Genomic DNA, 18007 nt, shown 5'->3' with positions numbered 1-18007 from the left:
AGTGTACGAGCAAAGTCTCTCAAAGTCCATATGCTGAAAGAAGTTCAGCAAAGAAGCAACTTTCCTCGGATCGTGACCCGCTGGTGTACTGTCAGGATCCGCCTTGCGAATAAAGCAGGTGAGCTTCGCTCTCAGTTGTTTTAAAGACAGGTTCGATCCTGAGGTTTCGCCTCTGAAGAGCTGTCACTCCTTGAAGTTTAAAGTTCTTCGAAGATAGACCTTAAGACACTACTGGACACAGAGAGGCATCTTCCTTCAATGGGAATATTATCCAGGTTCGAAGCATAGTGCAAGACTTTGTCCAAAGACCCCGTGATGGGCTTTGGTGGGGCTGTAGGCTTGAATCCAGCACATGCTTTCGGAATCTTATTAAAGATTTCACCTGAGAGGTCCACCTCGAAAGCATACAGAAGTGGTCTAGCCAGGGCCGACTTACAAGAGGTAATTGTAGTAGAGGCCAGACCTTGCTCGTGGAGGTGTATGAAGAATGCAAGACAGAAGTCTATCGACATTTCTGTCGGTTTCCTTTCTTTCACAAAGGTCACCCATTTCTTCCATGATGATTTGTACTGTCTCCTAGTAGAACATGACTTGTACTCTTCAATGAAGTCAACTTTATCCCTTGAGATTCCATACTTTTAGCTCGCCGCTAAGGCGAGAAAATCATGAGATGCAGGTTGCTGGCTCGAGGATGAAGCGTAGACAGTCGACTTCTGGACCAGTTGGGACAGCACTGGATTCGGCAGTGGGAACAACTTCAGATTCAACTCTAGGACTAGAGACAACCAATTGCTCTTGGGCCACTTGGGGGCTACCACCGCTGCCGTCCCTCTGAAGGATCTTAGCTTGTCGAGGACTTTTAGCAGGAGATTGGTTGGTGGAAACAGGTAGATGTAATTCCACCTGTTCCACTCTAGAGACATGGCATCCATCGCTTCTGCTTGAGGGTCCAGGTAAGGGGCTACGTAACGAGATAGTTTCTTGTTGTTGCTCGTTGCGAAGAGGTCGATCTGCAGTTCTGGGACTTTTCCCAAGATGGAGAATGAGTCTGCGTCCAGGGACTATTCTGTCTCTGTGGGCTTTCACCTGGATAGAGCGTCCGCCGTCACATTGCGGATCCCTTGTAGATGAACTGCTGATAAGTGCCATCTCTTCTTCCTTGCCAGGTAGAGGATGGCTAACATCACATGGTTGATGTGAGGTGATCTCGAGCCTTGTCGATTTAGACACTTTACTATCACCTCGTTGTCCAGGACCAACCTGATGTGGGTTGATCTGCGAGGAGATGGTCTCTTCAATGTCAGGAACACTGCCATAGCTTCCAAAATGTTATGAAATTTTCTGAACTGGCGCAACCAAGTCCCTTGCACCTTCCTGTCGTGAGAATGACCTCGCCATCCTTCCAAGGAGGCATCTGTATGGATCACTACCGATGGTTGTGGTGGGTGCAGTGGAACTATCCGCGCCAGACTCTTGGCTGTGGACCACGGCTTTAATTGTCTGCACAACAAGGCTGGAGTGAACCTTAGTTTATCTCTTCCAGCGTTCGATGCGTATTTCCTCCAGACACCTGATTCATCTTTTAAACGTGCCTTTAGCACTGGGTCTGTCACTGCTGCGAACTGTAGAGAGCCCAAGACTCTCTCCTGTTGGCGTCCTGAAGTCATCTTGTAACGGATTAGTCTCCTGACAGACCCCGCTATCTCTCTCCTCTTGGATGGAATGGAGAGGTGGTGTGACTTTTAAGTTCCATTGGATTCCCAACCACTGGAACTGTTGAGCTGGAGTGAAGCGGTTGATCTTGAAGCCTAAATGTTCCAGAAACTGGATCACTTTTTGAGCTGCCTGCAGACAAGTAATCTTGAATGCTGCCCATACCAACCAATCGTCAAAGTAAGCTACCACTTGAACACTTTCGGTACGTAGCTGTTGAACGACTGTATCTGCTAGCTTGGTGAATATCCTTGGGGCTGTGTTCAGTCCAAAGGGCATTGCTCTGAAGACAAACTACTTCTTCTGTAGTCTGAATCCTAGGTAGGGGGGGGAGAGGCGACTCATCGGGAGATGCCAGTAAGCATCTGCCAGGTCTATTGAGATTGTGAACGCCCCTTTTGGCAGAAGGGTCCTTATGTGTTGTTGTTCTCGATGAACTTCTTGAGAGGAGACAAGTCTAGAATGACTTTGAATTTGTCTGAGTCTTTCTTCGGAACACAAAACAGCCTTCCCTGGAACTTGATGGACTTCGCTTTCCTTTTCACCTTCTTGGTCAAGAGTTCTGAGATATTCTTCTAACAAGGGGGTGGAATGTTGGAAGAATTCTGGAAAACGTTCCGGAGTTTTCCTTCATTTCCACCTGAGTCCATTCGTAATTAGGCTGTGGGTCCAGGGATTGAAGGTCCAGCGATCCCGAAGATGATGGAGTCTGCCCCCTACCTGAAACCCCTCATTGCTTGGAGGGTCCTGCAGACTTACCTCTGCAACCACGTCCTCCTCAGCCCCGAGAGAAACTACCTCTTGGAGAACTTCTCCTGGAACCTCTTCCTCTCTGGCTGGGATGAAAGGAAGTCGACTGCTTTTCAAAGGTAGGGTTGAAAACAGGTGACTGAGTTACTAGCTGCTGAGGGACCATCTGGAAGGTGGTCTGAGGCACTGTGGTCATGGTCATGGCAGGAACTTGCGCAGGTCTTCGAGGTCTCCTTGCCCTCTTGTTCTTGGGTTGGGGACCTCCCTCCGTAGAAGACTTCCTCTTCGAGGACATACCTCATTTTTGGAGAAGGTTCATGTTCTCCATTGCTGCCCTCGCAATGACCTTTTGGACCAGATCTTGTGGAAAGAGGTCTTTACCCCAGATGCTTGAGGTAATCTACTTCCGTGGTTCGTGCCAAATGGTTGCTGCAGCCAGGACAAACTCTCTGCAAGCTCTCCTCGCCCTGAGGAAAACGTAAAAGTCCTTCACAAGGGTACCCATGTGAGACTTGGCCAGGAACAGGAAGATTTCTGGGGCATTATGCTTGGTCGCACTTAGTTCCAAGCAGTTCTGATGAGAGAGAGAGGCCGCAAGTCTCTCCTTCGACTCCTGTTCCTTCTTCAGAAGATGGTCTGGCAACCTAGGAAGGCTCTCGCAGAACTGCTGTCCAGCAATCTCTGGATCTAGTTTGGAGACGGAGAAGATTCGGTGGACATCCTTCCACTTTCCTTCACTAGTAGGCAGTGTGAGGGAGAATGGCTTGCATTCTTCCAAAGTTGGGCAGGGTTTTCCCTCGTCGGCAGCCTTGACAACAGAGCCGAACGCTTTCTCTGTAAAGGGAAAGGAGATTGAGGAAGGGGCAAGAAAAGTAGTGTGCTTCTTGCTCAGCGCTGAAACTTTAGTGTTGATATAGTCCGATCCCTTCAGGGTCTTCAAAAGGATGGCCTACGCCTTATCGTGTTCAAACAAGATGACCTCCTTAGGGACCGTTTCTTCTCGGGTTGCACTCTCATCCCACAGTCTCACATGGCACTCGGGATAAGCAGAGAAGCTAGGCCAGAACTCGAGGTCTTCAATAGGTCTGGCTCCCAGCTTCTCAGAAACAAACAGTTTCCCATCCATCATGGGCATGTGCTCCGCATACTTCCAGGGATTGGTTTCGGAGCAATGGAGATCGGACACTAAGAGGCTTCTTAGACGTGCCCTTGACGGCCCCGAGATGGTCAATCTTCTCCTGCATGGTCCTTTACTGCTGTCTGAAGGACTCCTGCATGGCCTTCTGCTCCTGTTGGAACGACTCCATGAGTTTAAGAGACGCCAGAATCTCATCACTCGCACTGGCCTGAGCAACAGGTTGTAGAGTCGGTGCAGAGGACGTCGATGGTAACGACTGGTATGCAGCCAAAGCAGAGTGGGGGTCTTCTGTCGCCGTCGAAAGGGATTCTTCTTCCTCCATGAGGGGAAGATCCTCATCCTCTTCAGGGATGCCGTGCAGCAGGTGTTGTTCTTTGCAGGAGGACACTTCTGACATCCTCACTTGCTGGATGTCCATGTTCTCTACGGTCCTACTGGTGTCAGAGTCAACCTTTTGCTGGATGAAGGGAGACTGAAGCTATTCTTGGGACACCACCGTGATAGGAAGGGCCTTGGGAACAACATATGCCTCAGGGAGTTGTTCAGTAGGTATAGTCCCGGGAGTTCTGGAACCCCCTTACCCACTTGTGAAGGGTATCCCTCGCCGTGTCCCTAGTCGCTAGGGTAACTGAAGGGGCTTCGCCGAAGCCATTGGTTAGAAGAGTCAAGCAAATGGTGCAGCCTTTCGGGTCCCAATACTTCAGGACTCCTGTGATGATGCAGCAGGGGGCATGAGACCTACACTTCGTGTGGCCACAGAAGTCTCTCCCCTTGTGGTTGCAGAACATCGCTCCACATTTCTTCCCAGGATCATCCTGTCAAGAAGGAGAAAATTTCAACGAGTACAATATCTTGTATCTCACGGATATATAAAGCATGCATTATATGATAACAATAGCAATCACTATTGTATATGGTAGCTTAGAATAGTAAGCTGGAAGGGAAATAAGAAAAGACACATATCCGAGTGTATTCTCTTCCCAGACTATTGATGAGACCTCCGTCCTTATTAATACTAAGCTTCCCTTTTAGGGAAGGTTACAAGGGAGAGAAACTCCAGAAACTAGTGTTAGTAAGTATTTTATACCAACATTCACCACCTGTAGTACTGTTTGTTCCAACACAGGAACTTACCTCGAACTACTTTCATAGGAGTTACCTGGAACCTCCTCCCAAACGGCCAGAGTTTTGTGTAATGGTAGGCCTAGGCGGAAGGATACGTGCCCTGAGGGCAATGCCGAGGCAGGCCACATGTGACCTTGGGTCGCGAATTTCAGTAAGTTCTCTGGTCGCGTCGTGATATCATCTCGACGCCCCTCACATCTCAGTGCGACCCTTTGTGTTGTGTACCGTGTGTGTGACCACGTGTTTTACGTTGTGCTCTCCCTTGTGCTTCGCGCTTTAACTTGTATTCCCTTGTGCTTCGCGCTTTAGCTTGTGTTCCCTTGTGCTTTCCTTGCGTTCCCTTTCTTTTTCCGCTACGTTCCTGTGTCTGGCGGTATTGAGTTAGTGCGAAATGGAGCATACCCGCCGTTGTCCTGGGCCTAGGGCCGGGAAATCGTGTGGTGCGTTTTTATCGATGCCCGAGGTGGACCCGCATACCCTTTGTTCCACGTGTAGGGTTAAGTGTGCTCGCCTTCGGACACGTGTCCCGAATGTGTTACGTGGAGCGAGGTTCAGTGGGTTAAGTTCGGGACTAAGAAGAAGAAGTCTTCGAAGCGGTCTCCCAGGAAGGCTAGTCTTTCTTCTCCTGCAACATCGGCTGGCGAAAGGTCGGATAGAGTCCCTTCTTCTTCCCCTACCCAGAGTAGGGGACGAGGTAAGTCGGTTAAGGGGAAGAAGTCAGGGCTTCTTCCCCAGGAAGGTCTTGATTCTGGGGTGTCTGTATCTGTTCAGGTTTGTGAGGGGCCTGAGGGTATGTTTAGTGGTGGTCCGCGGGACGTTGCTCTTGTGCAAGGGGAGCACGTCTCGGCTGGGGACCCCATGTGGAATAAACATGTTCCTTTTTCTTCCCCAGATTCTTGGGTGGACGTTTCAGGCGCTTCCACAGCGGAATGCGCCCCAGAGAGAGAAGATTCCCCGCAGAAGGATCCCCTTGGATGGAGTCTACCAAGGACGCCGTGTAGGTCGCCGTTGAGGGTCGAAGGAGGTCTTGAGCTCCTTCTTTCCGTTCGTGGATCAACCGTCAGCGCCTCCAGCACCTTCGTCGGCGGTTCCCGACATGTTTTTGCAGCTTTCATCGTCAGGTACGCAACAGCTGTTGAGCAAGGCTCCACCCGTACCGCGTTCCCGTTATGGAGAGTTATCGTACTCGTCCGCAGCTGGGTCTTCTTTGTCGTCGGAGGAGGAAGATTGGAAGAGACACAGAAGGAAGAGAGACAGATCCAGGCGAAGGCGGTCTGTCTCTAGTTCTCCGTCGAGGTCTCGATCTAGCAGGAGGAGGTCTCGTTCCCCGCGAAAGAAGAGCAGGAGGAGTGCCTCCCCGAAGGAACAAGAGGAGTGGGTCCTAGTACCCCGCAGTAAGCTTAAAGACCTTACTACGGTCACGGGCACTGCGGTCAGGCTTACCGGAGACAGTCCTCCTAGAAGGGCCTCCGACAGCCGCAAGTCGGCTTCAGCCTCGGACTATAGACCCCCGTTGGAAAGGCGTAGGTCCCCCTTGAAGGTGTCTCAATCCGCCCAGCGGAGGAAGTCGCCTCGGAGGACGGGCAGCCGCGACGAGTCAGCCCGTGGAGGTGATCGTCGTGCATGGATCCCTCCGTCGAACACCTTCATGGAGGAGCCCGTCCCCTTGTTGAAAACCCAAAAGACGACCAACATCCACCACCTGTAGTACTGTATTAATACAGATCAGGTATTGTAAATCCCAGATGATCAAAGAAAACCATCTGGGTGTTGAGGGATTACTCAACCGCAATAAAAGAGTGTGGTCTCTACAAAGGTCTGCGATAGAGAACACAGGATATGTTGGAAAACTTATATACTACTGTATAATTACATTCAGCAGACTGCCGGTAGTCACCGTCGGCAGTAAATTAGTACCTGACAGTGCTAACCAAAAGAAAGAGAGAAAGATTAAAGGAGTAGGGTTTCCCACTATTATGAATGGACATAATATTGGGAAGTATCAGAGGACTATATGCCTAATGACAATCTACCTTCTAGAGTGAAAGTTCCAATGGAAAGGGGAAGAATCTGGCAGATTCTGGCTCCCATCCATCTGCATACTAGTCCTGGTGCCGGCAATAGAGCCAGCGGCTAAAGAATGCAAATGGCAACTCAAGAGAGAGCTGAGGACTTTCAAAGTATATCAGGTTTCATGCTGATGGCTGTCATAAGACGTCTCAGCCCTCCCTCATTCTCATCAACTTCCAATCAAGGAAGGAAAGTCAGAGAGAAGGCAGCAGTGAGACGAAGGATCTAACTGCTGTTGGCAGAACACCTGCTGGTAACGCAACCGTCCCAGCTAGCCGGGGTGATTGTCAGAATACCAGCGAAAGAATCTTGTGACGACACGCCGTCGCAAGACGACAGAGGGGAAGGGGGCAAGGGTCTTATAGTTCATTGTCTTAAGAGGCGGCAGCAGGCCATGTCGCCCTCCTCAAAACAATGAGGACTTCTCGTGCTGACGACGCTGCCGTCATCAAGACAAGGGCACCCTAAGTATGATATTGTCTGTCTCAAAGCTGGAGGCAGGAATAACATCACTCTACTCGACAGCAACGAGGACAGACAGCGACGGCTTCTAGGCTGGACATTTTTGGCTATGTCCTGCTGGTAGAAGCAATAGCTTTCCTCTCCTTCTGGGCAAAGTGAATGGTCATGTTTAATATCAGTGCTTGTGATATGATTGAACATGGCCATTGTTTGCTTTATTATTTCACCAATTGGGTCGTTTCTATTTTTAACACCTCTTCTAACTGCACATCCAAAGTATCTGCTGATATTTAAGTTATTGTTATTACTCAATTTGTCAAGGCCACCTACTGTACTCCTGAAGGTAATTTTCTCAATACCATTCTTAATTGTTACTGTTTTCTTCACACACCTTTTTTTTTAGTTCATCCAAAAGAAATTTGAATCTTTTCTGTACATGATTGATGCACTCTTCCTTCAACACTGGGTACTGAGTGCCATATGGTCCAGTTCCTCCATTCATGCCCACTACTGCTTTATATCCTTTCGAATCTCCATCTCCTACATAAACACGATACCTAAATTTCCTATCTAAAGATCGTTGCCATAATTGAACAGCTGTATCAACTACCATTTTTCCTGAATACTGTATTCTTCATAATTCTTCTTGCAATTTCCACTACTTTTGTGTTCATTTAATTTAGCCTCATGTACCTCATGAGTTATTGTTTTTTTCTTTTTTCTAGAATTAATAACATTACAAGCATTGCAGTTCTTGGAATATATTTCAGCATCAAGCACAAACCCTGTATAAGCTTCTGTTACTATACCCATACCTATTGGAGATTTATATCCCCTTTTCATCCAGGTACCATCATAAATCACTTCAACGTCTAATACGCCATCTTCATCAGGTGTGAATCCCATCTCTTCATAATGTTGAAAGATTCCTTTATCAACTTCACCAATTATATCATTATATTCCTTCTCAGCAAGAGTTTCAACGTATTTTTTATATCGTTGGTAAGTGCTATTTGCAAGAGGTGGGGCACCCAAGGCATTTGTTGTGTTGTTCATTGCTGCCAAGCCACCCCCATTCAGAATGTTCTGATAAACAAAGGAAGCAGTTACTATACCAATATTTTCAGTTTTTACATTTTCAATTGATTTTACAGTTGAACTATGAAAATTCTCAGGAAACTCACATTTACATTTAAATTTCAAATCAACATCTAAATTTTTTCTTTCATAACAAAGTTTTAGTTTACTGCCACAATCACCACAAATTGCTCTCGATATAGCATTACTTATTTGTTCTGATAAAACAGGAAGGATCTCACTAGTATTTTTTCAAAAGTTTACCTATCAGTTCAGCACCCAAAGCAACAGGTGTTGCATCACTTTGTTGCACTTCACTTGGACAAGTTTCATCTTCAAATAACATTTCAGATGAATCTTCATCATCAGATAGCACTAATGAAAGTTCATGATCACTATCAACAAACAAACCCTCTGTTTCGCTAATATTTCGAGGAGTTTTATAAAATGTCCCGACGAACAATGAAAATCCCACGTGGCTCTGTTTACTCTTTGTACCAAACGTTTGAGTGAGTGTTGTCTTCTCATCAAGTTCACGTTTCCTTTTTTCATTGAACGTTTGAATGTTTCTGATATCAGCTAAACGCCTCATTGAATTCTTCCTCTTAGGCATGATTGATGTTTATGAGTAAAAATATAAAATATGATACAAAAAGGAAAAATCACTGAAATATCTCTCACAAGCACAAAAGTAATACCCCTCTCTCTTACTGATCGAAGCACACTAAAGAAATAATCAGAATTTCCAGAAACAATCAATTTGTGACGTCATCGATGCCGCCGGGAAAAATGGCGTTCGGTAGCCCATGAAATTAATATCAAATCCAATAAATGAGAAAAGAAAAAACTCTGTCACCTGATGTCTGACAGCTGAAACACGAAATTTGACAGTGTCATATGGGCACAATAAATTGCCATTTTTATGATTAATATACTTTGGATTGCTTTCATCTTTCGTCTGGCAACAGCAGGGTCCCTTATCTCTTTGAAAATGGCAAAATCTTATTTTGGCGAAATTTCTAAATTTACAGGCCGCCTCTCCCCTTTAAGGGTCATCAGCATTTTAAGTCTTTTGCTTGTATGAGAATAGGAACTAAAATCTTATACCTGAGTGTCAGCGCTTATTTATTAGTACTGGTAGACTCAAAATGTTGAAAAATACTTAATTTTTTGTGTGTTAGATTAGAAATCATGATTAGGGGATAACTGTCCAGTGTAGGTAGAGCTGAAAAAATCAGTGGAATTGCCCAGTCCTTGGCTTTTTGGAGGAGCTTTGTTCCACAGGTTGGCGATGTGGATTTGTTGTCAATAGACCATCTTTACTTATTGTCCACAAGTCTTTGGACACCTACTGTTCAGGAACTGTAGTGGCTGCTCAACAGGTTTTGATGCAAGGCAAGCTCCACATGGTCTGAAAATCATCACACCTAAGGTGCAAAGGTGATCATAAGGATGGAGCTGTATGGGTGAGGGATTTGAATATTTCTACCGTCTTGCTTCCTCTCTTTGGGGCAACTTTAAAGCTGAATACGTATTGAACTAAGTCTTGATAAAAGTGTGGATCATTACAGAGCTTAAAACTTGAAGGTCAGTATACATAATTACCCATCACTCTTGCTTAACCTTTAGACCAAAGGGGGCATGGCCACACTTTATCTACCTCTAGTGGTTATTTAGGTCTTTACTTTGAAACTGAGTACTCCTGGGATGCCCAGGTCTGACCCTCTTGATGGGGTCCAAACCCATTACTTTTATTGGCCTCATTTGATTATATAGCTGCATACCAACTCATTAGCCAACCTTATGTAGGAGGAACAAACTTCTGTTTTCATAGAAGTTTTCCTTAAAAGATGCACTCTTGCTCAGTGTCCTACTATATCAACATTTTTATACTAGGCTGTATAGATGTTTATAGAAGTCATTCTTACCCTGCAGATATTTATGACTGGGAAAGCATGTTTTTGGTGGAAGTAGATCTCTCCCAGTTAATTCAAAAGACAATTCTTCCACATAAGGGGCTGAGTCTCATAAAGAAAAAAAAAGCCAAGATTTGTATTCTTATTTTAACTAAAAAACAATAAACTAGTTTTTTGCTGCAAGAAATATTGCATGGTCTCCAAAAAGATAGGCGGTCAGTACCGCCTGCTCACCCACCTACTACCTTTTTATAAAGCTTCAGTTACTATTTTCCAGCTCAGACCGAGAACATTCCTAAGTATGTCTTATTTGTATATCTAGAAAATATACAAATTAAAGATATAAAAACTGTCTTTGAAAATAAGTTAAAATTAAGGATACGTTAACATTTTGGATGTAATTAAAATTAATGTACATGTGATAGTGAATAGTTTATAAGCTTTTGAACCTTTAGTTTGCTTAAATTTTCAGAAATTGGATGAATCTACTGCATTGCTTTCAGCCACTTGTGATAACTTCATTGTCACTTTAGAAGAATGCATGAAATTAGCCAATACATCAACAACTCCACAACTGAGCGAACCACCTGTTGCTCCAATCACCGTCCTAAAAGTTAGTTGAGTAAATGTATAAAAATGTACAGATTAATACACACTGTAAATTTAACATTTCAGTGCTTTATCCTGGTTTTTTTATTGTATGGTACTGCAATGTAGCATAATAATTTTTGTTCCATGTTATTCATTTTATTTTCTTATTTGAAATTTAATTCTTAAAATGGCCATTTTAAAAGCCTGTAAAGATAATAAAAATTCTAATGCACCTTCCCTTACTTTTTATTCTAGGAAAGAAAAACCTCCTCTTCAACACCTATCACAACAAGGCAGAATTCTACAGAAAGGTAAGATGATTTACAATTACTGTACAGCTATTAAGGTCTCCTAACCTTTTAGTTGAATAGACTGAAGCTATGGTAAGTAGTAAGGAAGGTTGAGAAAGGATAGCCATACATGAAAATAAGGGAGCAGTTATAAAATAAGTGAAACATTTTAGATTCTTGCGATCTGCTATAAATCAGGAGGGAGGATGTGAGGCACGGGGAAAGTGGAAGGATGTAGCTGGAGTGGTAGGTGATAAGAAAATGCCAATCAAGGTAAAAATTAAGATGTATAGCACATGTTAATGTATGGATCAGAAACTTGAACTTTAAGACAAAAAGTGGAAGCAAAGCTTGAGAGAACAGAGATGAGAATGCAGAGGTGGATTAGGTGAATCTTTTTGAAAGATTGGAAAATTATAAAAGGAAAAATATAGCTGGAGTAGTAAAGATTACAGAGATGGTAAGAGTTTCATGACTGAGATGGTGTGGGCATGTGTTGTGGATGGTGGAGAGGGGGTGAAGAGGGCTTGGGACCAATCTGTGAAGGGGAGTAGATCAAGATGGAGGCTGAGAATTAGATGGCAAGATAAGGTGTAGGATGATATGGAGAGAAGAGGTTTGGTGGGCATTGGAGTGGGGACATCAGGCAACTAACCCCTTATTATAGGGATAACAGTGGGGAAGATAATGACTAGAAGTGGGATCATCATGAAACAAATGTAATTTATAGAACCCAAAAGAAATGGTTTCATTTAAATCTACAGTAATACTGTATCTCAGTTTATGAGTAATTGAGAATCTAAGCATTTTTGTACACAAGGATGAAATTTCAATTTAGTATACTTAACAAGCATTTTATTGGTCTGCATGGAAAGATTTCCTTCTATATGTGCATTTTTTTGTGGATAGGTACTAACAAGACTAGCAGGAAATTAGTCCGGTAGTACTCATAAGCCACGCACACTGTTCCCTCTGTATTCATGGGAATTTTACCCATTTTTCGGGCAATTTTAACAAAAAGAAGGTTTCTTGTCAAAATTTAATTCTTTATAAAAATGTAAAAAAAAAAAGATAACCAAGTGTCCTTAAAGTGTAAATTAAGTGACTCGGTCACTGATAGTGAATGCTGATCAGGAGAGAGAAGTTCTCATGGAAGAAGATTCTCCCTCCAAGCAGTAAACCCCTCTTCCTCTCGTGTCCCGTATGCCAGCCTCAACTCTCCACAAAAATAAAGTGCTAGTTAATTTGTCAATATTTATCCTTTGTTGAATTATTAATTTATATTCATTTGTTATGTGAGAAATTATAATTTTCTCTTGATGCAACATTAAAAACCTTTAAAAATGTACAATACATGTGTATTTATGGATGTGTGAAATGCATCGAATGAGTTCCCGTTATTTCTTACAGAAAATAAATGTTTTGTTTTACAAAGTTGCTCCTGAAACTGATAAGCTCATATACTGAGGTACTACTGTACTACTAATGAAAGGTCTCTTTAATCAATTCCACTTATGTTCTTACATCTCACAGCTGAGAAGATAGTAGTATCATAAAACCGCTGAAGATAGGATATCTGGCCATGGTGACTAGCGGGCTGACTTTTTTTTTATCAAAGCATCAAGATCTAGTTGCAGTGGTTTTTGTATGATTAAAAATTATATTTGTTCCGTAACCGAAATACAAGCCAGGCTATTTACATTGGGGGGTTTACCTTTTAGCGCAGCCATTAGAATTTAACGAGGGTGTATTACCCCCGCGCTAGTTAGCGGGGGGGGGGAGTGGTAGCTAGCTACCCCCCCCCCCTCACACACAGATGAATGCTCACTTTCACTTTTGGCTCGGACTGCGACAGACATCTCTGTCTTGGTCCTCTCTTGGCAGCCATTGTTTGTTTTGTCTTTACTTAATCGCTTACTTTTCTTTTACTCAATATATATGTAAACATGTTTTCATGTTTGTATATATATTTGAATATAGAAATCAGTAAGTTTCCTTTTCAGAGTTGTGTGTCTAGTGTACGATATCTACGTGGAGTCCTCGGCAGTTAGGCCACCACGGCGTAATTTTATGGGTTGCGATCGAGTTTGACTTCGGTCTTTCTCTCTCTCTCTCTCTCTCTCTCTCTTGAGGTCGTTCACCCTTTTTCTACGTGTTACTACGCCCTTGTAGCTTCCTTTCCGTGTGGGGGGGTTGCTACGCCGTACGTTTATCTCAATTAGTTTATGAATCTAATTGTAGTTGTTATTTTTCAGCTTGTAGAACGATTCCTTTCGGGGTTTTCGTTCTTTTCTTTAGTGTTCATTCATTTTTAAATTACATAATTACATCAGCGCTTCCTGATCGCTAGCACTCTCCTGTTCGCCAGCGCTCTCCTGTTCTTCAGCGCTCTCCTGTTCTTCAGCGCTCTCCTGTTCGTCAGCGCTCTCATGATGATCATCCCTGCTGTTCCTGTTGGTTCCTGTTACGCGCCCTGTGCGCCCACGTTCGCCCTCGCGATCTAGAACTTCGGTTCGGGTCTGGGTCAAGGACTCTTCTTCTATGCACAGGCTTCCACGCGTTGCCTTCCGCTCGTCAGCGATCATCAGCTCGCCAGCGATCATCAGCTCGCCAGCGACCTTAGACGCGTCAACGTTCACCTGCTCGCCAGCGATCTCCTACGCGTCAACGATCGCCATCGATCTGCCTGCGCGCCCTTCTTTGCCACACACCAATGGGCGCCAACGGTTTTCTAACCGTCTAGGATCGCCTGATTAACAGCTGGCTTCAGCGCTCACCTTCCTGATGCACCTGCGCGCCTTCTGTTAGCGCGATGCGCGCTAACCATCGCTAGTCTCTCTCGCGTTGGCAATCGCCTACGCACCCGCGCGATTCTTCATCTGCTCGCTAGCGTTATGTTAATGCACCACCGCTCGCCAACGCGCCGTCGCTTGCCGACGCGCCATCGCCCACCTGCGCGTCAGCGATCACCAGCTCACCACCGATCGCCTGTTGATCCACATCGCCAGCGGTCTTCCTCGCCCACGCGGCAGCGCATTTCCTCGCCATCACGCAAGCGCTTGCGTTCGCCGCCTCGGACTCGCACTCATTCACCTGCCCACCCTCGCGACCGCTCGCCCGCGCGATCATTCGCTCGCACGCCCACGTGCCTGCACGTCTACGCTCATGCGCGTCCGCGCATATGCTCTCCAATGTTCGCCCGCGCGCGAACCGACGGTGTTCCGTCGCGCGGACGGACGGTGTTCCGTCGCGCGAACCTACGGTGTTCCGTCGCGCGAACCTACGGTGTTCCGTCGCGCGAACCTACGGTGTTCCGTCGCGCGGACGGACGGTGTTCCGTCGCGCGAACCTACGGTGTTCCGTCGCGCGAACCTACGGTGTTCCGTCGCGCGAACCTACGGTGTTCCGTCGCGCGAACCTACGGTGTTCCGTCGCGCGAACCTACGGTGTTCCGTCGCGCGAACCTACGGTGTTCCGTCGCGCGAACCTACGGTGTTCCGTCGCGCGAACCTACGGTGTTCCGTCGCGCGAACCTACGGTGTTCCGTCGCGCGAACCTACGGTGTTCCGTCGCGCGAACCGACGGTGTTCCGTCGCGCGAACCGACGGTGTTCCGTCGCTCGAACTTACAGTGTTTCTTCGCACGAATGTCGGCTTAATTCTTGCGGTATCCATTGCTCGTCTATGGGTTATCGCTCGCCGACCACCAGCTCTCGCCCTTCCTACCACGCTCGCCCTCCTTCTGCACTCCTTCGCTCACCTTCGTTTGCGTTCCTGCGTGACCGCGCATGGGCGCTTCCACGTTCGCCCACGCGCAAATCTTTGAATTACCATCGCGCGAGCTCCAGGGCGATTGCGACCACGCTTCCCATTGGGGTTTTCGTAGCATGGCCAGCCTGGCGAGTTCTTCTGGAGCGTATTTCCAGAACACGGCCTCACCCCGTAAACGCAGAGCATGGCACTTGCAAGAATAGGAAGAAACTTCAGGGAGGTCTGAGCAACACTCCTCTTTCCAGAACCTGGGTTAGCCCTTCCCCGTCATTCCCTGGAAGGATTTTTGGCGGGGGGCTTTCCGTTCGAGATTTCTCCATCGGCCAAGGGGTGACTGCTTACCCCTTCCTCTGGGGGCTTACCAGGTCCTTTCCCTCCTCGGTTACGGCCCGAGGTTTGGTTCAAGGAAGCTACAGGAAGATCATGGGTACTGTCCTCCTCTCGGGCTCAGGCACCTTGGCGTTTCGTCGTTAAGTATCTAACTTGCGGACAAGCTCGATGTTGTACCATCTGGACGCGCTGACTGAGGGCTTCCTTCGGGTGTCTCATCTGTGGATGTCGACAACCTCAGACACCCTTCCATCCTTGAGAAGAGTTTGTTTGTGCCCAAGGACAGAGACTTAGACAGCGGCTGTGCGGAGGAAATCAACTTTCGTTTTCACTCCTCCAAGGCGCTTTCTTCCAGACTCTGCAGGGCTCCAGCGCCTTTTTCTTTCAACCACGTCGGCCTAAGTTATCGGCTACGACAACTGAGACAAGGTGTCCAATTGCAGTCAGGAACAGATGGCACGGGAGGCTCCCCCGGGGGGGGGCATAGTCCTAAAGGGAGCGGAAGAGTTCACGAACTCTAGGATTGCAGGTTTCACGCTGGGAGGATGCTTAAGGTTACTCATCCGGATGACAGCTTCCCGATGCCCATTCCCGCACGATCTCTGTGATCAGCCAAGGATATCGCGCCTGCCGTCTCTGTCAGCGAATTCAGTGTCTCTGAACCTCTATGCCATAGCGTCGGCAAGAGTTGCCCGGTTGGGCAGAATGATCCATACCTTAGGCGAAGGTCCTCCATAGAATCATCGACGGCTTCACCCCCGGCCTCTTCAGTCGATCCTTTCATGTAAGGAAGGATCTGAGAGGGGAGTTCCGTAGTCGACCTCTCAGCCCTGATCAAGTTTGTCGAACAAACTTCGGTCAGCGTAGAACAGCAGAATCGATCAGACTGGTAACGAGGCGACAGGACTCCTTAAACCCTGGATCAGAAGGACGGGTACTTTCAGTTTCCATTCCATCCATCTTCCAGGGAGCTCGTGGAATTCAGCCTAGACTGCAAGTATTCCTGCTTATGATGCAGTGTGGCGATCCCGCCGTGGCATAGCAGGTTTTTTTCCCCAGAGAACTCTCCCTGCTTTCCTCATGGCCGCTCAGGTGCACGCTTCCGCCTCCTTCGCTTTTTGGAAGGCTAGTCAACTCCAGTAGGCTCGGGTTCGACCTTCTTCAGCGCCGGGACAAGCTTCCGGATGCTTACCATGAGTGTGGGTTCATGGTATTTTGCTTGGAGCCTTCCCTTCCTCTGCCTCAACATCTGGAGTATCTGGCCATGATATTGAGTCAACGGCCTTACCACGTTGGAAACCCCGCTTCTCGTCCGTCCAGCGAGGTTAAGCAACGTCGGTTCTGGTCGGTACTTGGATGGGTGACCACCTGGGGACGCCAGATTCTGTTGCCACATCCTTCGAACCTTCCTTTCAGTTGACTGTGGCAAGACTGAGGAGAGTCGCAGTACCTGTTCTCAGTCAAGCAGAGCTTTCAGCCCTACCTTGGAACGTTTCCTAGTTCTCCTTTCCTCATTGACCCGTCTATAGTCCGAACGGTCGTCTCAGGATAAGTTCCATGTGGGGCGGTCCAAGTTCCGGTGGTTTCAGGCAACGATTAACCGGACTTCCTGGCCCCTATGGGACCAGCGGAACTATTAGACCTGCAATGGGTGTTGACCTATGGAACCTCAATGGTAGTGGATATTCTCGTCCTTTCCCCACATTCTTGATGCTGTTCTCGGACTCGTCAAAGAAAGGGGGGGGGGGCATGTTCCGGTCCAGGCCTATGGTCAAGACCTGAAGGATACCTCTCCATCATTCAGGCAGGCTTAGGGGCCGTAGTCTGGCCCCTCTACAGATCCTACAGCTCCTGCCGAGTCGCTCCGTGCGCGTCGACTTCATGATTCTGGCGTGTTCTAACCAGCAGGGGACGCATTTTCACACCTTCACGTCTTGCAGTAGAGATACCGGGATGATTGAGATACTCTCAATACCACCATCGGCTCTCTCATTCCAGGCAGAGGAATTTTCTCTCCGACTATCCGAGCAGAGCCTCGTAGAAAGAGTGTACCTGGGGGTCTTTGGCCTTGAGTAACCAGCAAGTCCTGGTCTGGGGGACCTGATCGCGACAGCTTGGAACCTCAAGCTTCCGCTGTTCTTCCCCCCAGTCTCAGACCCCGAGACTCTGGCAAGATGCATTCCGGTGATGGTGGGACAACTTCGACGCCTGCGTCTTCCCTCCTTTTTGTCTGTGGAGAATGGATCTCAACAAGACCAGGTTGTCTGTCAACCTTTCAATGGGAGAGCTCCACTGGGACTATGCGCAGAACGGTTTCTGGACCCTCTGCTTCCCCTGACGGAACTCCCGGGAGAGCTTCTCCCACGGCGCAGACTACTCAAACAACCACACTGCAACATCTCTCCCGAACCGTGGCGTCGCTTCGGCTTCATGCCTGGAGACACTACGCCTCCTCCTCAAGAAGAGACAACCCGCTACAGTCGCGGTACGGAGGTCGCGTCATCTGCGATAGTCATCCGCAGGGGTCTTCCAAGCAAAGTGAAGAGTCTTCGGTGGTTGGTGCCGTGGGAGATATACCTCTTCCCTTGAGGCCTCTTCTCCAGCAATAACGGTCTTATTGCCTTTCGGCGGGAGGAAACTCCTTTCCGCTCTCGGCAATGAAGCCTGTCGCTCAGCCTCTCCCTGACCTTCAGGCTTAAAGGAATAACTTTTCCTGCCCGCTGGATCTTTCCTCGCTCATGCGAAGCTACGATCGTCCCTGCCCTAGTCGGAGGA

The 18007-nt window shown here is 47.2% G+C and overlaps 1 protein-coding gene and 1 pseudogene across 2 annotated transcripts in view; both read left to right on the top strand.

Annotated features, from left to right (window-relative positions):
- The window catches only part of LOC137641591 (pleckstrin homology domain-containing family A member 3-like), a 48644-nt gene that overhangs the window by 23625 nt on the left and 7012 nt on the right, over positions 1-18007 (top strand). For both annotated transcript variants that reach the window (XR_011044553.1, XM_068374299.1), the window contains exons 3-4: positions 10724-10864; positions 11098-11153. Coding sequence is in view for 1 of the 2 variants with exons in the window: in XM_068374299.1 (XP_068230400.1) it covers positions 10724-10864; positions 11098-11153 (197 nt within the window). In the remaining variant the exon portion in view is untranslated. The remainder of the gene's footprint in view (positions 1-10723; positions 10865-11097; positions 11154-18007) is intronic.
- Positions 16507-16625, top strand: LOC137641741 (5S ribosomal RNA; annotated as a pseudogene).

This window comes from Palaemon carinicauda, chromosome 5 (assembly GCF_036898095.1).
Source record: "Palaemon carinicauda isolate YSFRI2023 chromosome 5, ASM3689809v2, whole genome shotgun sequence".
Lineage (NCBI taxonomy): Eukaryota > Metazoa > Arthropoda > Malacostraca > Decapoda > Palaemonidae > Palaemon > Palaemon carinicauda.
The sequence above is the reverse complement of the archived record's forward strand: the minus strand, read 5'-3'. Positions and strand labels throughout refer to the sequence as shown.